This window comes from Giraffa tippelskirchi, chromosome 5 (genome assembly GCF_054371585.1).
Source record: "Giraffa tippelskirchi isolate mGirTip1 chromosome 5, T2T-mGirTip1v1.2.pri, whole genome shotgun sequence".
Taxonomy (NCBI): Eukaryota; Metazoa; Chordata; class Mammalia; order Artiodactyla; family Giraffidae; genus Giraffa; species Giraffa tippelskirchi.
In genome coordinates, this window is record NC_137279.1 from 51424354 (window position 1) to 51440052 (window position 15699).

Sequence of the window (15699 nt, forward strand, 5' to 3'; positions counted from 1 at the left end):
TTTATTGTGATTAATAGCTCAGTTTATTAGCTATTTTAATAAAGTAAATCCTTACAGTGAAAACAACATAATAGAAATAGCTTTTTAAAAGCTTTTTTTATGATATGCTTACAAAGGGTCAGACCTAAGTGGAAACATCCACCACAGTGGTAATATAATGAGTAAAGCTGAACACTGCACAGACAGACTGACTCTTTAAAGCCAGATTAGCTTCTTGACACCATGAAGATCATACTCTGAATTTGTATGAGGGCAGCTTCTAAACATAGTTGGTCTTAATTTAATAATGCAAAAATTCCACTTTCTCAGTTATGATCAAGTTTCAGAGAGGAGTTCTTTTGGTCTTAATGACATTTACTCCTGAACCTCATTGCCTTTCCGATGCCTCTTCATTCTCGAATAGGGACTTATTGTATCATCCGTCACAAAATCATACAACACTTTTATCCAGGAATTGTAGTGGGGGAGGTTGTCATAGTACTCAGCAGCTATTTTCCTCACCTAGAAGGGAAAAAATACAGCAAGATGAATAATGGGTGTTAACAGAGTCCTATTAAAGATGACAGATGGATGTCTAACATGCACACTCAGAAAATAAACCATGAGACTTTCTCCTACCTCCCTCTCAAATAAATAAGTAACAGCAGCAGCTTTGGGAATTCTAAACAGAAAGCAGTTTACATTTTGGGAATAAACCATCCTTGACCCTCTAGGATTACGGACTCTTTCCAACAAGCTCTGAGGGATTAATTTACTTGTAAATTTACTTGTAGTTTACTAGCTTACTTGTAAATGTGGCACTTGCCATCTTTTAACAACAAATACTTGCAATCCAGTCAACTTGATGTTTTTTAAATGTCATACTGAATGACTGCATTGCAGGGTTTCAAGGCACCACTTGACGCTGACATTAAGGAACCTGCCTGCAAATACTCATCAATTATTGTGGCATGCCAGTTAGAAATTAATCACTTATCAAGTGCACAATTCAGCCACCTCAAGTTGAGAATGTCTTTTTAAAAAAATGACTATTGCCAGTGTGATTAGCAAGCAAGACTAGTTAGGGCAGAATAAAATACTGTGATTTCAACAAATGTGATTGCAGTGATGGTTGTAAGGCTCCACACAATCTAAAAACCACTGAATTGTACATTTTAAGTGTATGAATTGTATCTATGAGTTACATTTCAATAGAGATGTTGAAAGAAACCTTATTATGCATATCTATTAACTAACCATGTGATCGTTACATGCAACATAATTACTGCAACACAGCTATTGCAGAACAAGGTACTTCTTGGTATACACCATAGAACAGGCAGGAAAGGAAGACCAGAGAACTTTGAGAATGTCTGTTAGTTCAGCTATGCGTGGAATGGAGTGGGAAATAAATTCTCACTGATGAACCATGAGCAGGTAATGTTTGAGCTGAACTAAGTTTTCAGTTTACGGACTACTCAAGAAAATTACAAGTCAAAATATGTGGCTTATGTTGGAAAAAGTGAATTATTTTGTTCAAAGGTAACCAGCTTTCTCCTTAAACCATGTCATGTCCAACTCTTTTTGTGACCCCATGGACTGTAGCCCACCAAGCTCCTCTGTCCATGAGATTTCCCAGGCAAGAATACTGGAGTGGGTTGACATTTCCTTCTCCAGGGGATCTTCCTGACCCAGGGATTGAAACTGTGTCTCCTGCATTGCAGGCAGATTCTTTACCACTGAGAAACCTGAGAAGCCCTAATCTCTTAAAAATACAAAAATGTACTTTCCTAGGCAGAGAAGAGGTGAGCAAAGGTGCGCACACTTTCCAACCAAAATGACAAAGCAGCCACACCGGCATATCACACCAGGTTCAAAACTGTCTTCAGCCAGCTGTGTGGTGATTTCCCCCATTTTATTTTGAAAAACGCAAAACTGACAGAAAAGTTGAAAGAACAACAAAACCAACACCCATATGCTGTTCACTTAGGTCCACCAATTAACACTATGCCACAGCCACTTTCTCTCTCTCTCTCCATATATGATAAAGACCACATACTTTGCTCTTTGCTGAAAGAGAAGTTGCAGATGTTATGTACAAACTTACCCTGAATATTTCACCCTAAATATTCAACACATATCTCCTAAGAAAAAGGTATGTGATCAGTTGTGTCCGAGTCTTTGCAACTCCATGGACTGGGGCCTGCCAGGCTCCTCTGTCCATAGGATTTTCCCAGCAAGAATACTGGGATGGGTTGCCATTTCCTCCTCCTGGGGATCTTCCCAACCCAGGGATCGAACCTGCATCTCCTGCAATGGCAGGCGGATTCTTTACCACTTAGCCACCTGGGAGGCCCAAGAACAAGGACATTTCCCGACAAAACCATAATACCATTCAACACCCAAGAAACTTAACACTGACACAATATTACCTATTATGTGGTTCATATTCAAAACTTCCCCACTAACTCAATGTCCTTTCTAGACTTTTCTCTCCTCAACTAGTAATCCAATCAATAATCAAATGTTATATTTAGTTGTCATGTTGTATGCAAGTTTGTAAACAGTCAACAGTTAAAAACTTACGAGGAAATCTATAAAATTTGGGTGAGTAGATATGTTAGCATAAAATATCTGGTTATGGTTTCCTTAATATCACAGCTAAAAAAATAAAAAAATCAAGAAAAACTGATACATCTCATACAACTTCCCCTTTTTAGAATTACAGAAACATTTTTTGGTAATGGAATTGTAAAAGCTATCCCTTCTGAGGATGGAAAGTCTAATAAGAGAAGTCATCAGAAATATAACTGAAGTTTGGAGAGGATTATCCTTTGAGGAAGGATGAAAGGATGAGTGTCAATATGCTGCCTTTCATTTACTCCACAAGCAGTAAGATAAAAGTCTACTGTGACAGGAAACGGATGCTCCCTGCCTGTGGGAAGTCTGCACCACTGGAAATTGACATTCACTTATTTTGCAGAGCAAATATGCAGGGTATTTGTATTTCACAATAAACCATCACAAACTTTAGCTAAGTGTATTCAGTTTAACAGTGATTATGATCTTGTAAATTTTTGTTGCCTCCACAGAGGGAATTTCATTTTCCATATCTGAATTACTTTACATGTCAGTTGATTCTACAGACCCCCCAACATTCTAAACCTTATGCATCACCACAAGGCTTCGGGATCCAGGACAGTGAGCTCTGTAAAATTAGGCTGCCCAACTCAGGACTTTTAAGACTCTTGCTGTTTTCTTTGATGAACTGCCTAGATGGACAAAATATACTACATTTCACTTTAAATGAGCAAGTCAAGGCTAACTGTGATCGCAGAACCATCAGAAATTAGAACATGTATAAAATCCTTTACTTACCAGGGGAAGGCTTTTTCCGGGAATGTTGGGAAAGTCGTGGTGTTCATTATGGTAACCCACATTGAAGGTGAGTAAATTCAGAGGCCCATAATATGAGTAAGTTTCATGTCCCTTTAAGAACATATAATGTTCAGCTATAAAATGTCCAGAAATCGGGTGCAAACCTAGGCCAAGTAAGGAGGCTGCCAACATGTAGACTAAAGATTTAACTCCCAAAACATAGTAAATCACGATGTCAAAAGTGATCTGGATCACAGTATTGATTATTTCCAGATGAGAGATTGGCTTGGGGTTGATGAACAGAGGTCGAAAAGCATAAAACAGAGGCTGAAGGATGACCCATATAAACTTTCTGAAAGTAGTACAGAAGAACCAGCCTTCAAAGTCGGTTGGAATGTCCACATCGATGCCGTCGCCTCCGAGGTATCGATGATGATCCATGTGATATCTCTTAAAGGAAACTGAATAAGGGACACCAATAGGGAGATTGGCAAATATTCCAAACCAACGATTCCACATAGCTTTGCAATGGCCAAAGGCACTGTTGTGGGAAACTTCATGAATAGCCAGAGTCATTGAATGATTAATACAGCTGCCAAAGGCATACGCCCAAAACAGGACCCATTTCCAGTCTAAGTCCTTTACTAAATAAAATGCAACAAACTGAGTGAGAACCATCATAATTACAATCCATATCAAGTTGGAATCAGGTTTCATCAAGGATTTTATCTCTGGATACTTTGCTGTAAGGAAAAAACAAACAAACAAAAAATCACAGACTGAGAAAAGTGCATAACAGTTTTGCAATTAAACTAATATCAATTTACACATCAGTTAATTTTTTCCAAATCATCATATGCTCTGAGACTATTAAATATTCATCTACTACAGGGAAGGGGTATATTGTTTTTTAAAAATAGGTATATTTTGATGTGGACAATTTTTAATGTCTTTATTGAATTTGTTACAATACCATTTCTGTTTCATCTTAGCTCTCTAACTAGGGATGGAACCAACACCCCCTGCATTGGAACTCTTTTTTTTTTTTTTTCTTTAAATAGAGTATGCATGGGTGCTAAGCTGCTTCTGACTCTTTGCAACTCTGGACTGTAGCCTGCCAGGCTCCTCTGTCCAAGGGACTTCCCAGGCAAGGATACTGGAGTGGTTTGTCATGCCCTCCTCCAGGGTGGAATGTGAAATCTTAACCACTAGACTATCAGGGAAGTCCCGGGAAGAAGTATATTCTAACAGTAAAGTTACTAAATATCATGTCACAACAAGTTTGAGAATTTTTGTAGGAAAAAATGAGCCTCAAAATCTAGACCCTCCCTACATTAACAGAAAGATAGTCACAACATGAATAAATGTTATCTAGTTCCCTTTTCACTCTTAAAAATTTCTGTATGTTAAATTTGTAAGTTTTTCAAAAGTGGCAATCATAGTCTGATAAACTGATGTATCTGACTTAGGTTTTATAATTTCCTTATACTAAGTCACTTCTACTTGCCAGTTTGTTGTAACTTCTAACCATTTCCGTATTTTCAGACATTTAGATGTATAAATTTCTGTCAATGTAGACTTCTTCTAGTTATCTCAAATTAGTGTAAATTCTAAAGGACTCTATTGATTCACAATGCCTCTTTCTTTCCTTCTGCATTAGAACTGAACAATGCTAATTTGTGTTAGATTATTATTTGTTGACTTCACATGTAAATATCTAACCAAGTATTATGGAATATGCTAGTAATAAAAACCTGCATTTCAGGGAAGTATCGCCTAGAGGCAAATGTAGATTCTTCTTCGTATCCTGCCACTCCAGATAATGGAAGCCCAGATACACACTTTGGTTTTGTGGGTTGGCAGGTATGTTGGCAAGTGGTTTGGCAAGTCATGGCATCTGGTCCCATCACTTCATGGGAAATAGATGGGGAAACCGTGGAAACAGTGTCAGACTTTATTTTTTTGAGCTCCAAAATCACTGCTGATGGTGATTGCAGCCATGAAATTAAAAGACGCTTAGTCCTTGGAAGGAAGGTTATGGCCAACCTAGATAGCATATTTAAAAGCAGAGACATGACTTTGCCAACAAAAGTCCGTCTAGTCAAGGCTAAGGTTTTTCCAGTGGTCATGTATGGATGTGAGAGTTGGACTATAAAGAAAGCTAAGCACCGCAGAATTGATGCTTTTGAACTGTGGTGTTGGAGAAGACTCTTGAGAGTCCCTTGGACTGCAAGGAGATCCAATCAATCCATCCTAAAGGAGATCAGTCCTGGGTGTTCATTGGAAGGACTGATGTTGAAGCTGAAACTCCAATACTTTGGCCACCTCATGCGAAGAGTTGACTCGTTGGAAAAGACCCTAATGCTGGGTAGGATTGGGGGCAGGAAGAGAAGGGGGACGACAGAGGATGAGATGGTTGGATGGCATCACTGACTCGATGGACATGGGTTTGGGTAAACTCCGGGAGTTGGTGATGGACAGGGAGGCTTGGCGTGCTGCAATTCATGGGGTTGCAAAGAGTCAGACACGACTGAGCGACTGAACTGAACTGAAGTATGTTTGACCCAGCACAACAAAAAGAAGAGGAGCAGCTTCACCTTCTTTTCTCTAAAAGTGAAATGAAGAATTCTAGCTTAAAATGCAGGACAGGAAGGTAAGTCCAATTACTTGGCTACACAAAGGAATGGAGTACTGATACATGCTACAACATGAGTGAACCTTGAAAACATTATGCTAAGTGAAAGAAGTCAGTCACAAAAGACCAAGTATTATGACCTCATTCATAAGAAATGTCCAGAATAGAAAAATCTACAGAAACAGAAAGATTAGTGTTTGCCCAGGACTGGGAAGTGTGAGTGAAGGATATACTCAATGCTAATGAGTATAGGGTTTCTTCTTGGGGTGACAAGAACTTTCTAATTAGATTGTAGTAATAGTTTAAAACTGTGAATATATTAAAAAAAAAAAACAACACTCCACTGAATTGTACACTTTAAACAGGTGAGCTTTTGGGATTTCCCTAGCGATCTAGTGGTTAAGACTCTGCGCTTCCAATGCAGGGGGCTCGGGGGCTCAAGTTCCATCTCTGGTCAGAGAACTAAGATCCCACATGCTGTGCAGCAAGGGCAAAAACAAAAAAGGAGAGGGGGAGCCTGAACTTTACAGTTTGTGAATTATATCTTAATAAGGCAGTTAAAAAAAAAAAGTCTCCCAGTAGAAGTACAGCAGTAAAAGGAACATTTCTTGCAATTATATGACCTACTAGTAATCATCCTTTCCCTGATAGCTCAGATGGTAAAGAATCCGCCTGCAATGCAGGAGATCCCAGTTCGATTCCTGGGTTGGGAAGATCCGCTGGAGAAGGGATAGGCTAACCACTCCAGTATTCTGGCCTGGAGAATTCCATGGACTATACAGTCCATGCAGTCAAAAAGAGTCAGACACGACTGAGCGATCACTTTCACTTCACTTTCACTGTCTGATGGCTCAGTGTTAAAGAATCTGCCTGTCAATTCAGGAAATGCAGGTTCAATCCCTGGGTGGGGAAAATGCCCTGAAGAAGGAAATGGCAAACCACTCCAGTAAGCTTGCTTGGGAAATCCCATGCACAGAGGAGCCTGGTGGGCTACAGTCCGTGGGGTTGCAGAGAGTGGGACATGACTGAGAGACTAAACAATAGTAATGGTCCATATGGATGTTGGCTGTTATCATATCCATGTTCTCTTGTGCCTCCCTCCCTGTCACAACCTGACACATTTCAAAAATATCTCACCATTTAAATATAATTTAAACAAATTTCCAGATTCTTATCTTTTCTGAGGTTATTCCATCTCCACCGCTGAAATGGAACACTGAGCAGTATTTACACTTGCAGGGAAAATGATTGGTATCTTCATCAGGAAATATTGTAGTCCTTTTACTGTCCAAATGAAATGGTCCAGTGATAATAAGTTTGTGGAAAAAAGGTTTATGTTGAGATAAGCATGGACAAACACCTTTTCACTTCCTTGATTTTCTGAATATTAAACAGATAGCTAAATTCTGGTATTCAGGAGTTGGTTTTTACAGAGTGGAGACCAGATTATTCTTATTCGTGTATTGATTAGGCATAGATTAAAATGTACTATTAGCCATCTCTTATGTGTGATTTGCAAAATACACATTTTGATTAAAAATAGTAAACAAAGCATCCAAGAACCAAAGTCTCTTAAAGGGGTAGCCTTAATACCAACTATAAATGTTCAAGCTCCCAGCTTATTGATTCGATTTTTAAAAATCCATTTCAATGGGATCTACTAATGCCTTTTTTTCCCACAATTTATAGATTTATTTAACAGAGTAGAGTCCCTAGTGTCAGAAGGATATGGGTTTAAATCTAGATTCATCCATTTATTAGTTATATGACCACGGGTTACCCAACTCAGGTTCCATTGTTTGCTAATACTTGAGAAACAAGTGTTGGTTGGAAAGGAACAGTTGCTTTATTCAGGAGGCCGGCAATCTGGAGAAGGCAAACTGGTGTTCAACAGCCAACTCTTAACAGTCTGCTCGACTATGGAAGTTTTTAAAGGTCTAATTCCTTTCCTTTTGTGAAAACATGACATTTCTACTTGACTCCAAAAAAGAGCAGGGACTTGCCTTTTCTTTTCACTTGGCGAATGGATGCTGACAAGAAAAACTGGGGGGATACTTTGTCTGAGAAAGAATTCCTCCTATTCAACTTGCCACCCATCAGTTTCCAGATTTTCAAAACAAAAGCAAACGTTGTGGTAGAATCTAACCCAGATCAGAATGCCCCTCTAACAGTTATTCACTCCTACCACATCTTTAAATTAGGGGTAACATCGACCTAGTCACTAGGAAGATTAAATTGGGTAATGTTTGTAAAGCACTCAACACAGTACCTAACACAACCCTGGGAGAGATGAGAGAATTCTCTATATAATATAGAAGCAGCAAACAGCTGAGCGCCTGACACCTCCTAGAGTTGTTAGGGCCTAGTTTAACCTGGTGTAAAGGCCCTAAATTAGCAGTCAGGAAACCAGAAGGCTAATCTTGGCAAGTCTTCCATACTTAGCCTTTTCGTCCAAAAAAACTGGGATGGATGAAAAATATACATGAATCTGCCCCTCTTGCATCCCAGCCTTATTTGTGAGGATCCATGAGATCAGCGTGAACACCCCAGGACTTAGGCCCTGGAACGGTTATCCTTCCGGTCCGAAAGGCCCCTGGGAGCAAACGGGTCGAACACCACCGGCCCCATCCCTGGGCCCAAGGCTGCAGCCACCGGCGCCGGGATCGCTAGCGGGCGTCGGCCAGCGTCCGCGCGCCCCGCGTGTGGGCCTCTAGATGCTCCGGGACCACGCCCTGCCTCGCACACGCTCCCAGCCTGGCTTCGCCCGGGGCCGCCGGGCAGAGGAAGAAGGGAGAGGAAGAGAAAGAGGCGGGGGAGGGGGGACGGAGAAGGGGGAAGGGAGAGGAGGTCACTGCGCCCACTGGCAGCACGAATATCTCCGGGCGAGAGGATCTACCCGAGCGCGGTCTGGCCGAGCGGACCCGGCTGTAAGCAAACCCTGTCCCCGAACGGACGCCCTCGCTCGGGGACGCGCCTGTGCCTTCCCCGCCGAAGGTCCGGGGCCGCGCGGCCGGCCGGGGGCGCGCGGGGGATCCCTCCCTCACGAGCCGGGCCGGAGCCCGGGAGGGCCGGCCCCGCCGCGCGGGCTCGGGCGGCGGGGGGACGCGGCCGGGAGGCGGGCTCTTAACGGGCCTCGGGCGAGCAGGGGCCGCCGCGGGGAAGGCGCGTCCAGGTGGCGGGAGGCCGCGCACGCACATAACGGGGCGCGGGCCCGAGCCTCACCCAGGATCTCCTGGCGCCGAGTGGCGTGCGGTTGATCGGTGTAGACCCACTCGAAGTCTTCCCGCGAAACGCGGTTCCCCATGGCGGCGGCGGCGACGGCGGCTCGCGGGCCAGCGGCGGGCTCTCGCTCGTATCCACTCTCCTCTCGGGCGGAGGCGAAAGCGAAGGCGACCGCTCCGCGACTCGTGTCAGCCGGCGGCGGAGGGGCGGGAGAGGAGACGCAGGCCGGGCGGAGTCCCGAGGCCCCGCCCCCCGGCCTGGAGGTGGGTGGGGTAGGCGGGCGCCCCCTCCGCGGGGCGGGATTCCGTTGCTCCGCGGCGCTTTTTTCTGCTTTTTCTGTGACTCGGCGATGAGCCGGGATGCCGAGTTCCTGCAAGTCCCAGCTTCCTGAGGCCTGTCCTGCGCGGTGCTGGTGCCCGAGCCCGGGAAAAGGTGAAAAAGGCAGGAAGGTCTCAAGTGAAATGAGACTGCGCTTTAGCGCCTTGCGGGGAGGCTGGAGCTTGAGCCCAAGAATCCTTGGTCAGTAATCAGTGGCAACTTGCCCAAGTTTTGTTTAATTTTGAAAAGCAAATTATTTACTGAGCTGTTTTTGGCTGCCTCCTGGAAATATTACCTCAGGAAAAAATGCGGAGAGTGTGGTGATTAAGAGCTAATTAAGAAAAAGGAAATCACTGTCGTTGAGAGTGAAAAATCATGAGGAATTTGTTGTTCTGCCTGAATTATTCTAGTGTGACCATTTCTCTTATAAGTTCATTGCTCAACCTTACATTTGTCACAGGTCGTTTGAACCACCGCCTCTTCCTGAAAGAAGACATTTTGTCTCAAAATTAGTTACAGCTTCTCCAATAAAAAAGAAACTGACTAAGATTACAAAAAGGAAGATAACCAACAGGATATTCTCGGTAAAACACCACATACACACATGCACACAACCACAACCAAGTGTGATCGAATACCTAGAACCAAATGGTAATGTATAGAAAATAGAACAGAGGAGCATGTTAAACTACACCACAGAGATAGAATCAGCAAGATCTTGACTGTGGGAAATTCTGTAGGACAACATCCTGAATACTTTAATAAGTAAAATGCAAGGGAAACAAAGAAAAGAGGGAAAACCGACAGATTAAAAGGGCTGCAAAAAACATCAATCAATTGCAATTTATTGATTTTGTATTTTAAGTCTTTTACAAATTGTATTTACAGCATTTTAGGTTTGTGTGTGTGTGTGTGTGTGTGTGTGTGGCTGTTCTGGGTCTTCTTTACTTTGCGAGCTCTTCTCTAGTTGCAGTGAGCAGGCTTCTCATTGTGGTGGCTTCCCTTGTTTCAGAGAACAGGCCGGCCCTAGGGCCCCGGGGGCTTCAGTAATTGCCACTCCTCAGCTGTAGAACACAGGCTCAATAGTTCTGGCAAGGGCTTAGTTGCTGCGAGGCATGGGATCTTCCTGGATCAGAGACAGAACCTGTGTCTCCAGCCTTGGCAGGTGGATTCTTTACCACTGAGCCGCCAGGGAAGCCCACAGCTTATTCATCTTATTTAGATTGTGATTCAAATTGTGAAAAGTTTTAAAAATTGACATGCGATCATTTAATTCAGATATTGATTAGATATGTGGTGATATTGAGGAGTTGTTAATTTAACTGTGATAACAGTGTTATATTATGGTTACAGTTTTTTTCTTTATGGTTACAGTTTTATTTTGTTTTTTTAAGTCCATATCTGTTAGTGTTTCATACTAGAGGGAAAAACCTTGAACAAACTAAAACAAACAAATAATGGTGCATGCAGTTAACCATACAATGTTATACTATGCCTCACTAAAAATAAATGAGGAAGGTCTTTATGTGTTAATAAGAATTAATATTCAAAATATACCATTAAATGCAAAACACTAAGCAGGAGTGGGGAGTGTATACATAATACATATATAATATATTTTTCCTTGGGTATGCACAAAATAGGTTTAGAAAGACACTCAAGAAATGATTATATTTTAGGAGAAAATGTGGGAATCTGAGGGAAAGGGTTGGGAGGGAATATTTTCACTTAGTTCTTTTACATTTGAATTGAATGTGGATTTTGACATTATAAAGAAAAGGAGAACTCAGTTATAGGATTTTTGTGGGGAATAGCAAATATTTTAGTTACACATAGGCATGCACATGCACTCAGCAGTGGCCACAGAACTGGAAAAGATCAGTTTTCATTCCAGTCCCAAAGAAAGGCAATGCCAAAGAATGTTCAAACTACCACACAATTGCACTCATCTCACACGCTAGCAAAATAATGCTCAAAATCCTTCAAGCCAGGCTTCAACTTGTGACCAAGAACTTCCAGATGTACAAGCTGGATTTAGAAAAAGCAGAGGAACCAGAGATCAAATTGCCAACATCCACTGGATCATTGAAAAGGCAAGAGAGTTCCAGAAAAACATCTACTTCTGCTTTATTGACTATGCCAAAGCCTTTTTGACTGTGTGGATTACAACAAACTATGGAAAATTCTTAAAGAGATGGGAATACCATACCATCTGACCTGCCTCTTGAGAAATCTGTATGCAGGTCAGGAAGCAACAATTAGAACTGGACATGGAACAACAGACTGGTTCCAAATAAGGAAAGGAATATGTCAAGGCTGTATGTTGTCACCCTGCTTATTTAACTTATATGCAGAGTACATCATGCAAAATGCTGAGCTGGATGAAGCACAAGCTGGAATCAAGATTGCCAGGAGAAATATCAATAACCTCAGATATGCAGATGATACCATCTTTATGGCAGAAAGCAAAGAAGAACTAAAGAGCCTCTTGATGAAAGTGAAAGAGAGTGAAAAAGTAGGCTTAAAACTCAACATTCAGAAAACTAAGATCATGGCATCTGGTTCAATCACTTCATGGCAAATAGATGGAGAAACAATGGTAACAGCGGCTGACTTTATTTTCTTGGGCTCCAATATCACTGCAGATGGTGACTGCAGCCATGAAATTAAAAGACTCTTGCTTCTTAGAAGAAAAGCTAAGACCAACCTAGACAGCATATTAAAAAGCAGAGACATTACTTTGCTATAAAAGGTTCATCTAGTCAAAGCTATGGTTTTTCCATTGGTCATGTATGGATGTGAGAGCTGGACTATAGAGAAAGCTGAGCACCGAGGAATGGATGCTTTTGAACTGCGATGTTGGAAAAGACTCTTGAGAGTCTCTTGGACAGCAAGGAGATCCAACCAATCCATCCTAAAGGAAATCAGTCCTGAGTATTTGTTGGAAGTACTGATGCTGAAGCTGAAACTCCAATACTTTGGCCACCTGATGCAGAGAACTGACTCATTTGAAAAGACCCTGATGCTGGGAAAGATTGAAGGCGGGAGGAGAAGGGGATGACAGAGGATGAGATGGTTGGATGGCATCACCAACTCGATGGACATGAGATTGAGTAAGCTCTGGGAGTTGGTGATGGACAGGGAAGCCTGATATACTGCAGTCCCTGGGGTCGCAAAGAGTCGAAAAGGACTGAGCGACTGAACTGAACTGATGCACATACATACATGTTTCTTTAGTTTGGGCTTTTAAAAGATCTTGTGTTGTCTTACTTTCATACCTTTTTCTTACTTAAAAAAAAATTCTGGATGTCTTTTGCTGTGGGTCATATATACTTTGTACACTCTTTAAAAGATTTATTTATTTATTTATTTTTGATTACACTGGGTCTCGGTTGCTGCACACGGGCTTTCTCTAGTTGCAGCAAGTGGGAGCTGCTCTCTGGTTGCAATGCTCAGGCTTCTCATTGAGGTGGTTTCTCTTGTTGTGGAGCATGGGCTCTAGACCACACGGGCTTCAGTTGTTGCCACTCCTGGCCTCACAACTGGCTCAACAGTTGTGTCTCGCAGGCGCTTTGTTGCTCTGCGGCAAATGGAATCTTTCTAGACCAGGGACTGAACCGGTGTCCCCTGCATTGCAAGGTGGATTCTTAACCGCTGGACCACCAGGGAAGCCCTCCTTTTCTTACTCTTGCCAGGGGGTTTGTCTTTTTTTTTTTTTTTTTAATGGGAGTTTGTCTTAATCATACCAGACATTCTAGAAAGGCACTACTATCCAGTCTGCTCTCAAAAGTTGTGGGCAAATCCCAATAGCTCCTGATGATTATTGGGAAATGTCAGATAATGTAGTTTCAGAAGAAGATAACCATATTTTTGAAATCAAGATGTTCTTCCATTTGAATTTTTCAGTTTCCATTTTTAAAAACATTTTAATGGGAATTCATTTTTAAACACTGAAGCATAATTGATTTACAATATTGTTAATTTATTTCAGTTTACAATATTGTTTGTTATACAACAAAATGATTCAGCTATATATATTTATCAGACTATTTTCCCTTATAAGTTATGACAAGATATTGAACGTAGTCCCCTATGTACATTCTTTTTCTAAAAATATCTATTTATTTATTTGGCTATCCTGGGTCTTAGTTTCAGCACAAAGAATCTTTGATCTTCATTGCAACATGCAAATTCTTAGTTGCAGCAAGTGTGATCTAATTCCCTGACAAGGAAGCCTGCATTGGGAGCATGGAGTCTTAGCCATTGGACCACTAGGGAAATCCCCCTTGTGTAAATTGTTGTTGAGTATCTGTTTTATATATAGTAGTATGTGTTAATCCCATACTCCTAATTTATCCTCCCTCCACTTTACCCTTTGGTAACCACAAGTTTGTTTTCTATGCTATGAGTCTGTTTCTGTTTTGTTAATAGATTCATTTGTACTATTTTTTAGAATCCACATTTAAGTGATATCATATAATATTAGTCTTTCTCTTTCTGACTTACTTCGCTTAGCATGATAATTTTTGTTGCATGATAATATCATGTTGCAAATGCAATATTTCATTCTTTTTTTTTTATGGCTGAGTCATATCCCATTGCATATAAATACCACACCTTGTTTATCCATTTATCTGTTAATGGATAATTTGCTTCCATGTCTTGGCTATCGTACATAGTGCTGCTGTGAACATTTGGGTACATGTATCTTTTTGAATTAGAGCTTTCATCTTTTATGGATATATGCCCAGGAGTGGGCTTGTTGGATCAAATGGTAGCTTTATTTTTAATTTTTTTTAAGGAACCTCCACACTGTTATCCATTGTGATTGTAAAAATTTGCATTCCCACCAACAGTGTAGAAGGATTCCCTTTTCTCTACACTCTCTCCAACATTTATTATTTGTAGAGTTGTTGATGATTGCCATTGTGACTGGTGTGAGGTTATACCTCATTGTAGTTTTGATTTGCAATTCTCTAATAATTAGCAACATTGAGCATTTTTTCATGTGTCTGTAAGGTCATCTGTATGTCTTCTTTGGAGAAATACCTATTTATGTCTTCTGCCCATTTTTTGATTGTGTTTTTTTTTTAATATTGAGTTATATGAGCTGTTTGTATATTTTGGAAATTAACCACTTGTTGGTTGTATTATTTGCAAATATTTTCTCTCATTCCGTAGGTTGTCTTTTTGTTTTTTTGATGGTTTCCTTTGCTTTTAAGTTTGATTAGGTTCCATTTATTTATTTTTGTTTTTGTTTATTTGCCTTGGGAGACTGATCTAAGAAAATATTGCTATGATCTGTGTCTGAGAATGTTTTACCTATGTTCTCCTCCTAGGAGTTTTATGTTCTTATATTTAGGTCTTTAAACTATTTTGAGTTTATTTTTGTGTATGATATGAGGGAATGTTCTAATTTTGGTAATTCATTTTTTAAGACTACAGCTGACCCTTAAACAACATGAATTTGAACCTTAATCATAATAATAACCATTCTCTGCTCTGCTGGCCTCATTGGTGTGTCTGGTGCTGCATCATGTTCTCCTACTTACTGCTGCTATCTTTATTCCCACAATGCTCTCCAATCTGAGTCAATCCATCAGGCCTCTCTTCCCAGGCTCCAAGTTTCTTCCAACCATAACCTTCACAAGGCTTATGAAAGTGAAAGTTGCTAAGTTGTGTCCAACTCTTTGTGACCCCATGGACTATAGCCTGCCAGACTCCTCTGTCCATGGAATTCTCCAGGTCAGAATAATGGAGTGGATAGCTGTTCCTTCTCCAGGGGATCTTCCCAACCAGGGATTGGACCCAGGTCTCCCACATTGCAGGTGGATTCTTTACCGTCTGTGCCACCAGGGAAGCCCCACACAAGGCTTATGGACCTCACTTTTTTGGAGTTATGATATATCAGCTGATTTCCTTATCTCTGAGGTGTTGTTTGTACAAGATTCTGTGTTTGCCCTCAGGCCCATTGGATTTAGAATTTCCCTTAATGTTTACTAAACTTCTGTTGAACCATCATGCTGAAAGCAAGCCCTCCCTATGACACTTCAGTCTCCCTGATTATACCAGACAAGCTTACAATCATGCCTTTTTCCTGTCTTCTCTCAACTTACCTGAAATATCATTAGCTCAAAAGAAGCAGAAAAAAGATTTGATACAGTTCA

The 15699-nt window shown here is 41.2% G+C and overlaps 2 protein-coding genes across 8 annotated transcripts in view; one reads left to right on the plus strand and one right to left on the minus strand.

Annotated features, from left to right (window-relative positions):
* On the minus strand, positions 1-9414 carry DEGS1 (delta 4-desaturase, sphingolipid 1). 7 transcript variants are annotated; one of them, XM_081491617.1, is made up of 4 exons: positions 8431-8674; positions 7130-7276; positions 3358-4100; positions 1-501 (listed from the first exon to the last, which is right to left on the minus strand). In XM_081491617.1, the coding sequence occupies exons 3-4, from the start codon at positions 4072-4074 to the stop codon at positions 355-357; spliced, it is 864 nt and encodes a 287-aa protein (XP_081347743.1). In that variant the 5' UTR covers positions 4075-4100; positions 7130-7276; positions 8431-8674; the 3' UTR covers positions 1-354. The 7 variants fall into 7 exon arrangements, with proteins under 7 accessions (XP_081347743.1, XP_081347746.1, XP_081347742.1 ...); XM_081491620.1 differs by having other exon boundaries at positions 8336-8674; XM_081491616.1 differs by having other exon boundaries at positions 8262-8674.
* Positions 8824-15699, plus strand: part of TP53BP2 (tumor protein p53 binding protein 2) — a 213890-nt gene continuing 207014 nt past the window's right edge. The window contains exon 1 of the mRNA XM_081491600.1: positions 8824-8919. The gene's annotated coding sequence lies outside the window, so the exon portion shown is untranslated. The remainder of the gene's footprint in view (positions 8920-15699) is intronic.